This window comes from Triticum urartu, chromosome 2 (genome assembly GCF_003073215.2).
Source record: "Triticum urartu cultivar G1812 chromosome 2, Tu2.1, whole genome shotgun sequence".
NCBI lineage: Eukaryota > Viridiplantae > Streptophyta > Magnoliopsida > Poales > Poaceae > Triticum > Triticum urartu.
This window is the reverse complement of record NC_053023.1, coordinates 694,064,123-694,080,848: the sequence shown is the minus strand read 5'-3', so window position 1 is coordinate 694,080,848 and position 16,726 is coordinate 694,064,123. Positions and strand designations below refer to the sequence as shown.

Here is a 16,726-nt window from a genome sequence, read left to right as displayed (position 1 = left end):
TATAGCAGTAACGGCTCCTTGTCAATGGGAGCGGCGAGCACAGGCGGTTTGGCCAATTGCCGCTTTAAGTCCTCAAATGCTTCATCAGCAGCAGAACTCCAGACGAATTGATCCGTCTTCTTCAACATCTGATACAAAGGGATCGCCTTCTCACCAAGGCGGCTGATAAACCGGCTTAACGCGGCAATCCGGCCTGCCAGGCGTTGAACATCATTGATACACTTCGGTTTAGCCAGGGAAGTGATGGATGTGATCTTCTCCAGATTAGCCTCAATTCCCCTGTTGGACACCAGAAAACCCAATAACTTGCCCGCCGGTACACCAAAGACACACTTGTCCGGATTAAGCATCATCTTGTACGTCCTTAGGTTATCAAAGGTTTCCTTCAAATCATCAACCAGAGTCTCCTTCTCCCTGGATTTAACCACGATATCATCCACGTAAGCATGTACATTACGGCCAATCTGCTTGTGAAGACAATTTTGTACACACCGTTGATAAGTTGCCTGGGCACTTTTGAGCCCAAAGGGCATAGACATATAGCAGAAGGCTCCAAAGGGAGTTATGAATGCCGTCTTCTCCTGGTCTTTAACTGCCATTTTGATCTGATGATAGCCAGAATATGCATCCAAAAAACTTAAACTCTCACAACCCGTCGTAGCATCAATGATTTGATCAATACGGGGGAGGGCAAAAGGATCCGCTGGACAAGCTTTATTAAGATCTGTGTAATCCACACACATACGCCAGGTGCCGTTTTTCTTAAGGACTAGCACCAGATTGGCAAGCCACTCAGGGTGGAAAACTTCAACAATAAAACCAGCTGCTAAGAGCCTGGCTACCTCTTCTTCAATCGCCTTGCATCTTTCTTTGTTAAACCGGCGGAGGAACTGTTTCACCGGTTTGTATTTAGGATCCACATTAAGTGTGTGCTCAGCGAGTTGCCTCGGTACACCTGGCATGTCAGAGGGCTTCCATGCAAAAATGTCCCGATTCTCACGGATGAACTCGATGAGCGCGCTTTCCTATTTCGGATCCAAGTTGGCACTAATGCTGAATTGCTTGGACAAATCGCCAGGTACGAAGTCAACAAGCTTAGTTTCTGCTGCCGATTTGAACTTCGGGGCCGGATCATGCTCCGTAGTTGGCTTCTTCAACAGAGTCATGTCCGCCGGGTCAACATTGTCTTTATAGTACTTCAACTCCTCGGCGGCACAAACCGTCTCTGCATAAGCCGCATCTCCTTCCTCGCATTCCAAAGCGATTTTGCGGCTTCCGTGAACCGTTATTGTCCCCTTGTGACCCGGCATCTTGAGCTGCAAATACACATAACAGGGCCGAGCCATAAACTTGGCATATGCCGGACGCCCAAACAGGGCATGATATGGACTTTGGATTTTCACCACTTCAAACATTAATGTCTCCGACCTAGAATCATGATCATCCCCAAAGGTAAGTCCCATACAACGGAAGGTCTCATAGTATAGGATGTTAATGCTGCTCCCTCCATCCATGAGCACCTTGGTGAACTTATAACCTCCCACCTGAGGCGCCACCACCAGAGCCAACTGACCCGGATTATCGACCTGGAGTGGGTGATCCTCTCTGCTCCATATGATTGGCTGTTCAGACCAACGTAGATAACGGGGTGTGGCCGGTTGTTGTAGTTGATCCATGCATGCTATGAGTTGGTTATTGCCATGGTTAGCTACTTGAACATGTCTTATTGCTGGGTGTATGCTTAGTTTGTCATGCAATGCCTTGTGGTGAGTGCATCGAGCTCGCAAACATGCCTACATAACTCTGTTTTTTCCATGTCCAGTTTTCTGCTAAGTCTGAATCTGTTAATGAAACTTGCTATGTTCACATGGTTGCCATTGTATCTTCTGATCCTTTTTGGCTTGTGGTCAGTAAGGGACTTTTGTTACATGCTTTGAGTAGATTCATGCCATGCCTTGCTTTGCCATGATATGTTCCTGTAGCATGTTGTTATCTTTCTCTAAACATTGCTTCCTGGTGTTATTTCCTGACATGTTGTTAATTTTACTAAGTCTGTGAACCTGATATCTTTTGCACTTTTTCCATGCTTGTTTGAACCTGCTATTATGTGAATTAGCCGTAGCTCAGTGTTCATCTTTTGTCAAGCTTCTTGAGTGGATCACTGACATCTGCTTTGTTGCCATGTTAGGGTGCAGTAGCTTATTTTCTTGATGCATTCTAGATGGCATCATGCTGTTAATCGCAGTTTAGTGCCATTATTGTTTTGCTTGCTATTTGCAAACATTGCATCCGATTCTGGTGATCTTTATATCGATTTCGACCGAAATCAACTCATCTTTCCAGCGACACTCTTGGTTTGCCAAGTTGAGGCATGGTTCAATATTTTCCTTCCGGAGCATGCATATGCATTGCATATCACATCCCGCATATCATGCCATGTTTTGCATCATGTTGCTTGCGCATTGCACTGTGGTTGATTGTGTCTCCCTTTGCTTGTGTTCTTTCTTTTGGTAGAGCCGGGAGACGAGTACGTGATCGAGGAACCCATTGAGTACGCTTACGAGGATCAAGCTTACGTCAACTCGGAGAACATTGCAGGCAAGATGACCATACCCTCGAAATCACTTCTATCTTTGCTTGCTAGTTGCTCGCTCTTTTGCTATGCCTATGCCGCGATACCTACCACATGCTATATCATGCCTCCCATATTGCCATGTCAAACCTCTAACCCACCTTCTCCTAGCAAACCGTTGATTGGCTATGTTACCGCTTTGCTCAGCCCCTCTTATAGCGTTGCTAGTTGCAGGTGAAGATTGGAGTTTGTTCCTTGTTGGAACATGTTTATTATTGGGATATCATTATTATATCTTGTTTACTTTAATGCACCTATATACTTGGTAAAGGGTGGAAGGCTTGGCCTTATGCCTGGTGTTTTGTTCCACTCTTGCCGCCCTAGTTTCCGTCATACCGGTGTTATGTTCCTTGATTTTGCGTTCCTTACGCGGTTAGGTTATAATGGGAACCCCTTGACAGTTTGCCTTGAATAAAACTCCTCCAGCAAGGCCCAACCTTGGTTTTACCATTTGCCACCTAGCCTTTTTCCCTTGGGTTTCGCGGACTCAAGGGTCATCTTTATTTTTAAACCCCCCCGGGCCAGTGCTCCTCTGAGTGTTGGTCCGAAACGGGCAGCCTGCGGGGCCACCTCGGGGGAACTCGAGGGTTGGTTTTACTCATAGCTTGACCTATCCGGTGTGCCTTGAGAACGAGATATGTGCAGCTCCTATCGGGATTTGTCGGCACATTCGGGTGGCTTTGCTGGTCTTGTTTTACCTTTGTCGAAATGTCTTGTAACCGGGATTCCGAGTCTGATCGGGCCGTCCTGGGAGAAGGAATAACCTTTGTTGACCGTGAGAGCTTGTGATGGGCTAAGTTGGGACACCCCTGCTGGGTACTGAACTTTCGAAGGCCGTGCCCGCGGTTATGGGCGGATGGGAATTTGTTAATATCCGGTTGTAGAAAACCTGAAACTTAACTTAATTAAAATGGATCAACAGCGTGTGTAGCCGTGATGGTCTCTTTTCGGCGGAGTCTGGGAAGAGAACACGGTCTCGTGTTATGCTTGAACGTAAGTAGTCTAGGATCACTTCTTGATCATAGATTCTCGACCATGCCTTGCCTTTTTCTCTTCTCGCTCTCATTTGCGTAAGATTAGCCACCATATATGCTAGTGCTTGTTGCAACTCCACCTCATACCTTTTACCTACCCATAAGTTTAAATAGTCTTGATCGCGAGGGTGTGAGATTGCTGAGTCCCCGTGACTCACAGATTACTTCCAAAACCAGATGCAGGTGCCGATGATACCATTCCAGGAGATACGACTGAGCTCAAGTGGGAGTTCGATGAGGACTCAGGACGATACTACGTTTCCTTTCCAAACGATCAGTAGTGGAGCCCAGTTGGGGCGATCGGGGATCTTATGCATTTGGGGTTGTCTTTATTTTGGTTCCGTAGTCGGACCTTGATTGTATCTGGATGATTGTAATGCTATATTTATGTATTGTGTGAAGTGGCGATTGTAAGCCAACTATGTACCTCTTTCTTTTTCAGTAATGGGATGTGTAAAGATTACCCCTCTTGCGACATTGACTACAATGCGGTTATGCCTCTAAGTCGTGCTCCGACACGTGGGAGATATAGCCGCATCGTGGGTGTTACATTACGTTTGTTCCTGAGGACATGGGAGAAGTCTTGCTATTAGCAGTTATGTGAATTTGGTATTCGTTCGATATTTTGATGAGATGTATGTTGTCATCCCTCTAGTGGTGTCATGTGAACACCGACTACATGACACTTCACCATTGGTTGGGCCTAGAGGGAGGCATTGGGAAGTAATAAGTAGATGATGGGTTGCTAGAGTGACAGAATCTTAAACCCTAGTTTATGCGTTGCTTCGTAAGGGAATGATTTGGATCCATATGTTTCATACTATGGTTAGGTTTACCTTAATACTTCTATTGTAGTTGCGGATGCTTGCAATAGGGGTTAATCATAAGTGGGATGCTTGTCCAAGTAAGGACAGCACCCAAGCACCGGTCCACCCACATATCAAATTATCAAAGTACCGAACGCGAATCATATGATCGTGATGAAAACTAGCTTGACAATAATTCCCATGTGTCCTCGGGAGCGTTTACATCATATAAGAGTTTGTCCAGGCTTGTCCTTTGCTATAAAAAGGATTGGGCCATCTTGCTGCACCTTATTTACTTTTATTACTTGCTACTCGTTACCAATTACCTTATCACAGAACTATCTATTGCCGATAATTTCAGTGCTTGCAGAGAATACCTTACTGAAAACCGCTTATCATTTCCTTCTTCTCCTCGTTGGGTTCGACACTCTTACTTATCGAAAGGACTACGACAGATCCCCTATACTTGTGGGTCATCAGACATGCAAATGCAGGAGTCCACGTCCATACTTGTGCTTCCTACACTAGGGTGCTATTGAGACATCCCAACACCCTCTGTTTCTTTTTAGTCTCCATATAACTTTAAACCTGCTGATAACCCACAAGTATAGGAGATCGCAACTGTTTTCGAGAGTAGAGTATTCAACCCAAATTTATAGATTCGACACAAGGGGAGCCAAAAAATATTTGTAAGTATTAGCAATTGAGTTGTCAATTCAACCACACATGGAGACTAAATATCTACAGCAAAGTGATCAATAGCACAATAATATGATATTTTGATAGTAATGATAACAATATTATTACCTCCAGGACATGTTTCCAACAGTTGTGTGTCAAGGGTGGGCATGCAACTGGATCAAAGTTGAGCAAGTTACATGTCAAGGGTCCACATGCAACTGGTTAGGTGTCGAGGACAAGTTGCGTGTCGAGGTGGACATATTAGCAAGTTGAGTGTTGAATGTCGAGTGTGAACATGCAACTAGGTCGTAGTTGGGCAAATTACGTGTTGGTCTGAACATGCAGCTAGGTCAGACCAGTTATGTATTAAAAGTGAACATATAACTGGGTTAGTTAGGATCAAGTTACGTATCAAGAACAGATATGCAACTAGGTAAGTACTGGGGCAAGTTTCGTGTTGGGATGGATATGTAACTATGTTGGAGCATAAAACTAAATCATAATCAAACAAGTTACGGATCCAAGATGGACAAATAAGTTGCGCACATTTGAATTGTGAACACACTCATGTGAAAGCAATGTACCCATCTTTTAAAAAACAACTCTAAAATGTAAAAAAAAATCAAAAATACAAGGGTGCTTCTACGCATCGGCTAACGAATCTTTTTAAAAGGTTTGTCGCCTCGCGAGAGTCGGATCTGGCGGATTGAGGGGTGAGCGCCACCTTCTACCACTGCAAGAAAGGTCATGTAACGGTAATTTTCTACAACACGGGTCATGTTGCAATTTTTTCGCAAAACATAGGTCAGGTTGCAGTTTTATTTTTGCCACATATGTTTTGTTACAGTTTTTTGTGCAACGGAGGTCATGTTACATTTTGTTTTGCAATAGAGATCTTGTTACATTTTTTTGCAACAGAGGCCTTGTTATAACCAGGATAATGGGGCAACTGCTCGACACCCTTGAGAGGTGCGGCTATCTCATTATATATAAGTACCAAATGGTACAAGTACAAGTACAACACGTATACACAAGTCTATGTATACATATACAGTCTAACACCCTCCCTCAATCTTAACTATGGCCTGAAGTACAAACTAAGTTAAGATTGCGCCTGCAGCCTACAAACTGTGGTTGTGGAAGAGGCTTCGTGAAGATGTCAGCAAGTTGATCCTTTGATGATATGAACTTGATGCTAAGCAGCTTCTGTGCAACACGCTCTCGAACAAAGTGATAGTCAACCTCGATATGTTTTTTCCGAGCATGAAACACTGGGTTAGATGATAAGTATGTAGCACCAATGTTATCACACCAAAGCACTGGAGAATGAACCGAAGGAACTCGCAACTCCCTCAGCAAGGACTGAACCCAAATGATCTCAGCTGTCGCATCAGCAACTGCTTTGTACTCGGCTTCTGTGCTGCTGCGAGACACCGTAGCCTGCTTGCGAGCATTCCAGTCAATCAAGTTGGGGCCAAGAAACACTGCATACCCCCCCCCCCCCGTGTATCGCCGGTCATCAGGACTACCAGCCCAGTCTGCATCGGAGAAGGCTGAGATCTCAGAAGACGGCGCACGCTGGAGGAGCAAACCATGAGATGCAGTGAGACATATATAACACAGAATGCGCTTCACAGCTGACCAATGGGATGATGTGGGCGCATGAAGAAACTGACAGACACGATTGACTGCATAAGAGACGTCTGGTCTGGTGATAGTAAGATACTGCAGGCCTCCAACAAGACTGCGGTACTCAGTGGCATCATCAGAGGAGAGAGGGTCTCCATCAAAAGCAGACAACCGATCAGTGGCAGACATAGGAGTAGTGACAGGTTTACACTGCAGCATACCAGCACGATGCAACAAATCCAGAGCGTACTTCTTCTGAGTAAGAGTGACTCCAGCAGAAGACCGTGAAACCTCCAGACCAAGAAAGAAGTGCAGAGCACCGAGATCCTTGACAGCAAAATCACCACTCAATGCAGCCACAAGACGGTCTGCCGCAGCATCTGAGGAACTGATGAGAATAATATCATCAACATAGACCAGTAAATACATCGTAACCTCAGGGCGCTGAAGAAGAAACAGTGATGTGTCAGCAGTAGAAGGAATGAACCCAAGTGCTCGCAAAACCGAACCAAGACGTGCATGCCAGGCACGGGGAGCCTGCTTAAGACCATAGAGCGCCTTAAAAAGACGACAGAGATGATTAGGACGTGCAGGATCCACAAACCCTGGTGGCTGACGCATATAAACCTCCTCCTCCAGAACTCCATGCAAAAAAGCGTTCTGCACATCAAGCTGACGGAGAAACCATCCTCGAGTAACAGCAAGGGATAGTAGTAGACGAATGGTAGTGGGCTTGATAACTGGACTGAACGTGTCTTCATAGTCAAGACCATACCTCTGTTTGAAGCCCTTAGCCACTAGCCGTGCCTTGTAACGCTCGATGGAGCCATCAGCATGCCGTTTAACTTTAAACACCCACTTAGAGTCAATGATATTGACTCTAGACACTGGAGGAACAAGCTGCCAGGTGTCATTCTTCAGCAATGCTTGAAACTCCTGTTCCATCGCGGCACGCCAGTGGGGAATGCCTAGTGCAGCCTGAAAGTGGCGAGGCTCAGCAGTGGGATCCGCAGCAGCATGAGCCATGCACGCGGCGAGCCACGCAACAGTCCCATCGGTCCGAATCTTAGGTTGAAAGACACCGGTCTGACTGCGCGTGCGATGTCGAGGAGCAGCAGGTTGTGGTGGCGACGCAGGGCATGATGCAGGCGACGAAAGAGGCGACCCCGAGTCGCCAGGGCTCACGCCAGAGCCACCAGGCGTCGGAGAGGCAGGCGGTGTGGCGCCCGACACGGCCACGTCACCCAGGTCCACGCCGGAGCCGCTGGGCGCAGAAGGAGCAGGCGATCCTGGGGTGGCCGGCCGGGTGGCCGGCCCATCGGGAGCCGAAGCCGGCCCATGCGAGCATGGCGTGGCTGGCCCAGGAGCGACCTCATGCAAGGCCAGCTCGGGCGACTCCCACGAGGCGGGCGAGGGCGACGCTCGCTGAGCGGCGTCGGGCGAGGCCCGCGAGGCAGCCGCGGGCGCAGCTCTCGCGGGTTGCGGAGTACCGCCCGGTATGCATGCCCCATGCACGCGATCGTCCTCCGGACGCGCCGGTGCTTGTTCCTCAAGGAGCTCGAGACGAGCGCCACGGCCAACACCTGCAGCATGGTTAGGGAGCAACACAGGAGCATATACAACATCCACAAATTGATCAGGCACAGGTGTGGTAGAAGAAGCGTCTGGCATAAGAGTGATAGAGGTATTCAGAAGTGCACGAAAGGGAAACACATTCTCATCAAAAACAACGTCACGAGAAATGTAAACACGATTGGTGGGAACATGTAGGCATTTGTACCCTTTGTGAAGGGAACTATACCCAAGAAAAACGCACTTTTTCGACCGAAACTCTAGCTTATGTTTATTATATGGACGTAAATGAGGCCAACAGGCACACCCGAAGACTTTGAGAAAGGTGTAGTCTGGGATTTCATTGAGCAAGAGTTCAAGGGGGGTTTTCATATTCAGTAGTCGTGAAGGCAGCCTATTGATCAAAAAACAGGCAGTGGAGAAAGCATCACTCCAGAACCTAAAAGGTACGGAGGCATGAGCTAATAAGGTGATGCCAGTTTCTACAAGGTGACGATGCTTACGTTCGGCAGTCCCACTCTGCTGATGCGTATGGGGGCAAGACACACGGTGTGTAATCCCAAGCTTGTTAAAGAACGAGTTGAGGTTGTGATATTCACCCCCCCCCCCAGTCGCTTTGGACATGAATAATTTTCTGGCGAAGGAGACGCTCAACATGTGCTTGAAACTGGATAAACACATCAAACACATCAGATTTTTTCTTAATAAGATAGAGCCAGGTAAACCGACTGTAAGCATCAATGAAACTGACATAATAATTATGGCCACTAACAGACGTTTGGGCATGACCCCATACATCGGAAAAAATAAGCTCAAGAGGATGTTTCACAACACGACTAGACTCTGAAAACGGGAGTTGGTGACTCTTGCCCTGCTGACAGGCATCACAAATAGTTTCAGCAGTTTTATTTGACACAACTGGTAGCTCATGACGATGTAACACATGACGGACTATGGGAGCGGCAGGATGACCAAGTCGCGCATGCCAATGTGTAGGTGAGACACGAACACCACTGAACGTCTGAGGAGAAAACTGCATGGGAGGTGCGGTTGGCGCGTCAAGCGCATACAAGCCACGGCAAAGACGACCGCTAAGCAGAACGGCCCTCGTGTCCCGATCCTTGATAAAGAAACGAAAAGGGTGAAATTCAGCAAGGACATTATTGTCACGAGTAAGCTGTGGAACAGACAACAAGCTACGCGAAGCAGTGGGAATACGAAGGATGTTAGACAAATGCAGTTTTCGTGAATTGTGTGCAAGAAGGGATGCCTGACCAACATGGGAGATGCACATACCTGCTCCGTTGGCGGTGTGCACCTGATCATGACCGCGATATGGCTCCTGGACCGAGAGCTTGCTCATGTCGTTGGTGAGGTGGTTGGTAGCTCCCGTGTCCATGTACCACGAGGGATCAATCGAGTAGGATGGAGTACGCCCGTGCTCATGACCCACCACCGCAGCGGCCGCCTGTTTTTCATTCCCCTTGCCATTGTTGCCAAGGCCAAGGAAATCTTGTTTGTAGCGGCGATGACAGCGAGAAGCTACGTGGCGCTCAATCCCACACAGCTGGCACGCCTGCTGAGCACCACAACTGGGGCAGCAAGCCACCGGCCGTGATCCTCCTGTGATGGACGGCGCGGCTCCGCGTGAGGGCTGAGATGCGCCCGCCGGCTTGGCAGGGAGCGACGGCTTCTACGATTTGCCACGGGTTGCGGCGTTAGCAGAGGCAAAACTCGGAGTAGATCGACGCGCTTTGATGCGCTGTTCGCGACCAAGGAGCCGCGCATACAGTTCCCGCGGCGGGAGAGGCGCCTCGCGCCCATGGACGTTCTCAATGAGATTGTCATAGTCATCATCGAGGCCATTGAGCACATGAGTGGTGAAGTCCTCATCTCCAAGGGGCTGGCCAATGGAGGCCAGCGTGTCTGCAAGACCTGACATCTTGTTGAAGTACTCCGTGATGGTGAGGCCTCCAAGCTTGGTCTCCCCCAACTCAGTGCGGATAGAGTGAGCACGCGCCTGAGACTGAGAGGCAAAACTACTGTGAAGTGCAGACCAAGCCTCCCGGGATGTCGCGGCGAAGATGACAAGCGACGACACGCTCGGAGTTAGCAAGGACTGGATGGCCGAAAGTATCGCCTGGTCTTGAGCCACCCACACATGATGAGCCGGGTGATACGGCGGCGGGCACGGGATAGAGCCATCAACATAGCCCTCCAAGTAGCGACTCCGTAGGAGAGGTAGCACCTGCGCCCGCCAGGACAGGTAGTTGTCTGGTGTAAGCTTCACCGGAAGTAGATGCAAGAAGTAGAACGGCGACGGCGTCGGAGCACAACCCGCATGGGGACCCATGTTCTGCACATCATGGGGAGCGAGGGCCAAGGACGCCTCGTAGCCAGGACCGGAAGGGGCATCGACCGGACCAGGCGGGGCCACCGGAGACACGGCGGGTGCGGTGCCGTAGGCCGCGCCATAGGGCGACAACGCCGTCTGTGATGACGGAGGCGTCGGCCAGGTGGAAGGCATCGGTGGCGCGGCGCCGTAGGTTGGTGCAGGGGCGCCGTACCACGGAGCGTAGGTCGGGGTCGCGCCATAGTAGGGCGGAGGGGCTCCGTAGGGTTGGGGAGCCGCCCCGTAGGCGGACGGCGCGGCGCCGCGAAGAGGTGGCGGCGCGAAGGCGAAGGTCGAGGGCGAGGCGCCGCCAGTAGCGATCGGTGGCTGGGGAAGGCCCGGCCCGCCCTGCTCCTGCCCGCCCTGCAGATGGCCTTCGGCGGGCAGCGACGGCGGCCGCCAAGCCGTGGCGAGCGGGGGGGACGCGAGGAAGGGCGACGAGGGGGCGACCGGCGCGCCAGCAGGGGAGGAAGCCGAGGCGGCGGCGGAGTGCGCGGAGGCCATCGGGCAAGGCGGCGGCAGCGATCGGCGGCGGTGCAGCAGCGATCGGCGGCGGCGCAAGGGTTGCAGCGGAAGACGGGAAACCCTAGTCTGATACCATGTTATAACCAGGATAATGGGGCAACTGCTCGACATCCTTGAGAGGTGCGGCTATCTCATTATATATAAGTATCAAAGGGTACAAGTACAAGTACAACACGTATACACAAGTCTACGTATACATATACAGTCTAACAGGCCTTATTGCAATTTAATTGTTTTTGTAATAGGGGTCTTGTTGCAATCTTTTTTTCTTCAATAGATGCGTTGTTGAAGAAAGGAGAGATCATGGGGGGCTGGTTCACCACGCCACATGGGACGCATGGCGTGCAACTAAGACGGTGGACGCAAGCTTGTTAATCCGCCGGCTGAACCATATCATTTCCCCTATATTATAGAGTTAGATAGATGACACTTAACTAATTCCAATCTTATTCTCAAGAAAAAAAACTAATTCCCATCTATATGAGAATTAGTAAATCCCAATAATGTTTAAGTAGGTACTTTATGTGTGTGGAAGTTTGTAAGTTCTCAATCACCTTAGTATTTTGTAAATCCACCGTGCATCATGCTTTTGTTCATCCCACCACAAGGACTAGTGTATCCATTTTCATAGTTCCTAAATGTTTTAGTTCTACATAGATCAACTTGTGGGGTATAACTGGCGATTTTGTTGACAAGGTTGACTTATCCTTCTTCTGACTTTGGTCGTGTGGGAAGAATGATCTAGTGCCCCATATATATTCAAGAAAGAACCCCACTAGAAAAACTAAGTTGTTAAATTTCTAATATTGTATTTATTTTTATTAAAACTAGCCGAGTGATCCGCCCATTTGCGCGGCTAGATGTTTACTCCTGCTTCCAGTTGTTGTTTGAGTCGCTATGTTAGCTTTAATATATCATGATAATAATCTAGCTACTGATGTGTCCTAAAATACAGGATTTAGACTTTGGTAGAATCCCTTGCATTAAGTATCTAATGTTTTATAAAAAAAACTTTGGTGTGTAATAACTAAAAATCGGTGGCATTGAGTTCCCAAACCCATCTTGTAGATTCATTTGGCTTTCATGATTATCTCCAACATCCTTTTGCATTTTTCTTTTATTCACTTAATGTCTATCTATTCTCAAATAATTTGTTTAAAAATTTCCACTAAGAGTATACATTGATGACTTGTATCTATGCCATCTACTTAAATCATTCTCTTAATAGAATGCACTCCTCTAGTCGTGTCTCTATATGTTCTCCCTTGCCGGAAGGAAATTAGCCTTCCTCATTCTCCTTCATCCATGTATCTCTTGTATCTTTTATTATGGATGGAAATTTAAATACGAAAAATGCGTCCCTTTTTTGTCTTTCTTTTTTTTCAATTTAGAAAATATCTAAGTTGTTGCCTGTTCAAAATTGCTTCAAATTATTTGCAAAATTTTATGAGGCTTACTTGGATTATTCATATTCAAATAAAAAATTTAATATCTTATTTGAGATAATTGTAGTTCAAATCTAAATTATATCCAGCCATAAGTCCATTTAATACACAAATAGTAAAAACTGTTTCAAAACAATACTTAAACTTGAAATTAACAATCTAATGTAATGTGTTCCATGTATATAAAATTGGAGTGTTCCGGATAATTTTTTAAGGGTGGGCGAACTGAACTGAATGTGTCACACACTAACACAAACACACATACAAAAGGAAAAAAGGACAGCACTTAACAAAAAAGGAGGCAATGCTTGCATGCAAGGTTCTTGGCATTCAAGTTTAAGCAGGTACAGTACCGGCAGATTTAACTCCAATCTTACGCCCTGCTTAGGCTCTGTTTGGTTTATAAGTTTTAGGACTTTTTTTTGTCCCAACTTATAAGTCCCAAGTCCCTAAAAAGTTTCTACCTGTTTGGTTTCTAGGACTTAACATTGACTAAAAAACCATATTACAACTATAAGTCCCTTTAAGTTCCTCCTTGGGAGTCTTATTTCATAAATCTCAAATGCCCACTTTAAGTCCCTATAAGTCCCTCTTGTTTGGTTTAGATGGGACTTATAGGAACTTTTTTAAGTCCCTAAACCAATAAGTCCCTGGAAACAAACACCCTTTTAGAATGGGTGTAAGTTTTTACACCTATATTTATTTTACAGGTCTAGATTACCGGTGACATCTTCATTCCTGCCTGGAATTAAAACGACGGGAGGAGGTTTGTATTCCACTCACCGTCCATACACATCGAATCCGAGCAGTACGTATACAGTTAGTTAATGTGCACATCGATCGCTGTACGTGGCCTAGCCCAGAAGGCAGAAGCTACCTAGGAGTACCGCGACGGTGCCTGCGACGACGAGTGTCGCCGCCCGCCGTTCGCCGCCGGCGCCTGCTGGCTCCAGTCGTACCGCAAGACGCCTTCCGGCAGCCGCGTTATCCGGTCATCGTCGTGGTCCTCCTCGCCGCCGTCGACCCTCGAGGGCTCCTGATCCGGCTTGATGGACGTGTCGTGGTGGTCGTCGGCCTGCTGCTTGTGGAGGTGCGCGCGGTAGAGGTCGTAGAGGCGGCGGCTGAGCATGACCTCGAAGTCGAGCACGCCGAGGAGCTCCAGCTCCAGCTTGTTCATCTCCGCGTTGCTCACTCCGCCCACGCGCGCGAAGAAGGCGTTGTCGTGGTGGCTGCATGCACCCCACATGTATCCGCATGTCAGGCAAGATCCAACAGGGTTCAGTTAATCAGTTTACTTATTAATTTTCACCATGGAACATGCGTGAATGTGTGAAAAAGCGCCAATCGAGCAAAATGTGACTTGGGCATTCATCCTGATCAACGTCACTACGTCAGGCAACAATCACGCAGTATATCTCCGTGATCTGTCTGATCAAGACGTTGTTTATTTATGGAGGTACCTGTCATGTACTGTACTTTGAAGAGTCTAAACTTTTGTTTGACGACGACATAATTAAATACGGACGGATCATGCATGAAGCGCCACATACATAGCCAGTGTAAAAAACATAGCCAGTGTACGTACTACACCTACCAGTCGTTATACTTGAGTGTGTGGTAACACCGAACCAACTGACGTGACAGGGAATAACTGATCGAGCACAGGCAAAATCGTACACGCCCCTTCCCTTTCTTCCACTTGAATGAAAGTGCCTCACTGCCATACAAAGTACCACTAGTATTCTCCTTTGCCGTCTCCGGATTTTGATCTATTTGCTGCGGCCATGTTTTTCCAAAGTTAGTTGTGGTCATGGTTGGTCTGGATCCCTAGCTCTGCCCTTCGGTCGTACGGCACTGTCTTAGTAGCTAGTACATCATTAGTACGTGATGGTTATGCTTCTCTGGCTGTTCTTGTCTAGCTTGACGGCAATGGTGATAGAGTTCCTACTCTGTTATTGCGTCGGTCGTCGAGTAGCATGGAAGGAAGAAGAGAAAGAAAACTTACAAGTCGTCCAGGACCTTGGAGGCGACGAGGAGGCATGCGAGGAGCAGCCGGTGCACGTTCTTGGACGCGACGGCGGCGGCCGGGCGGCGGTGCGCGGCCCGGTCCACGTACGCGTAGGCCACCACGTAGCACTCGGGCTCCAGCGCCGCGTACCGGTGCACCCGCTCCAGGTACTGCGCCACGCCGATCCGCGGCGGGCCCGTGCCCTCGAACGCCGCCATCCCGGTGATCCCCTCGCCGCCGCCCTGCTGCGCGTCCAGCAGCAGCAGCGCGTCGTTCCGCGCCACGAGCCGCTCCACGGCGCGCGCCACCATGCCCAGTTCCGGCGGCGGCGGGGTCGGCGGGGAGGAGAGCACGCCCGCTGCCACGGCGACGTCGCCCATGTCGTCGGCACGTCGCTCGGTGCTCTCGCCTGCCTCGTGCTGGGTGGGTGGGGGCGTCTGCCGGCTGCCGGTTCGCTTGGCGGTGGTTTAGCCGCGGGTGTGGGCGCGGCTGACTGGTGCAGCTTTCTCACGATGTCGGCCTCCCGAAGCTGGGTGGAGCGGATATGGTGGGGTAGCGCGCGTGACAATTCTTTCCCGTTTCGATTCGATCCCGACCGGAGAAAATACTTGTTTCATTTCTTTCCCTTCCCATTTTAGGCATGTCTTACAAGTTCTCTCGCTCCCTCCCACTGGCCACTCGCTGGGTTAAGGCGGCAGCCGGCACACCAAAAGCTCGAAGACCTTTTAAAAATTCTGAGTTATACACAACATAGATTTACCATGTCACAAAATTCAAAAACAAATTAAAACCACAACAAAAGTTCAGTTGCACTGGTTACACCAGGGTTGAAAACCTCTCTAAAATCCTCAAAAGGTTTTGAAACAAATCGAGGGTAAGAAACGCTAAGCACCGCAAACATGTAAAAATGGAGGAAGTGGTTTATAACACTTGTGTGGCGGCTATAGCGACGGTACGAAACTTTGCACCCAAGCTTCAAGATTGGACTTGAAGATTGAGCATGAGCGACACCAACGCTAGAGGAGGATGTCCACAACAATGTTGCGACGGGCGTAGCTCGCGAATGGGTGCTCATTGCTGAAGACCCTAGTGTTCCTGCTTTTCTAGATCTCCCAAAAGAAAGCGACGATCGACTTGAGCTTCTCTGCATAAGACAAGGAGGGAGTAATGCCATTAGCGGATAAGCCCACAACTCGGCATCGATGTACTAGACATACGAAGCACAATTGCGCGCCGGGGGGGGGGGGGGGGCCCCCAACTTTGGGGGGGGGGGGGGGGGCTCCAAATTGTGAGCGCATGGTCAAGGAAGAGGTGTCGACAGTCTCATCGGCACAGTAGAACATGCGACTGTGATGAAAAGATGTTTTGGTAGTGGAGATGGCCAATGCAATATTCAAAGAATGATTTATTTTTATTCCTCAAATTGTGGTAGAATGTTAGGGCCTACTTTGGAATGCATGATCTCTTTGACACACCACGTCATGCGGATCACTAATTCGGTTCAAGAAGGCTTGTAATCGAGCAATGTATGTCATGATGCCGAAGAGTCTGGCAAAGGCGACCAAGGGTGGATATTAGTTGTGTAAGACATGTACGTAAGTGGGGGGAGTTTGGAAGAGGACGAGGGGCGAAGAGGTGGTGGTGCCAAGAGCAGGAGTGTGCATGAGGTTTGATGTGGTACCCAACACTTCCTACGTCTTGTAGACGCAACGCCCACCACTAGAAGGGGGGAAGACGGTGAGGAAGTGGTCGGTAGGACGTTCTTAATATCATCGTCGGTGAGATATGGATGGATGGAAGGTTATCTTCTTATTTTCCGTTTGATGGGCGCAATGGAGTGAGGGAAGACGACCACAATGGTTGAGTCAAGTTAGTTTGCCCCGAGTTAAAAAGTTAGTTTTATTAAAAATAATCAAAATGATGGGCATGGATTGGACTATACTAGGCCCAACCAAACAAGATCACGGCCCTGTAGATGCGGGCTTATAAATCTTTGTTGGTT

The 16,726-nt window shown here is 48.5% G+C and overlaps 1 protein-coding gene across 1 annotated transcript; it reads right to left on the bottom strand.

Annotated features, from left to right (window-relative positions):
- Positions 1-13,367: 13,367 nt before the first annotated feature.
- Positions 13,368-15,240, bottom strand: LOC125539813 (cyclin-P1-1-like). Its single transcript, XM_048703331.1, has 2 exons — positions 14,722-15,240; positions 13,368-13,945 (listed from the first exon to the last, which is right to left on the bottom strand). Exons 1-2 carry the CDS (start codon positions 15,102-15,104, stop codon positions 13,594-13,596), a joined length of 735 nt encoding a protein of 244 aa, XP_048559288.1. The 5' UTR covers positions 15,105-15,240; the 3' UTR covers positions 13,368-13,593.
- Between the last annotated feature and the right edge of the window lie 1,486 nt (positions 15,241-16,726).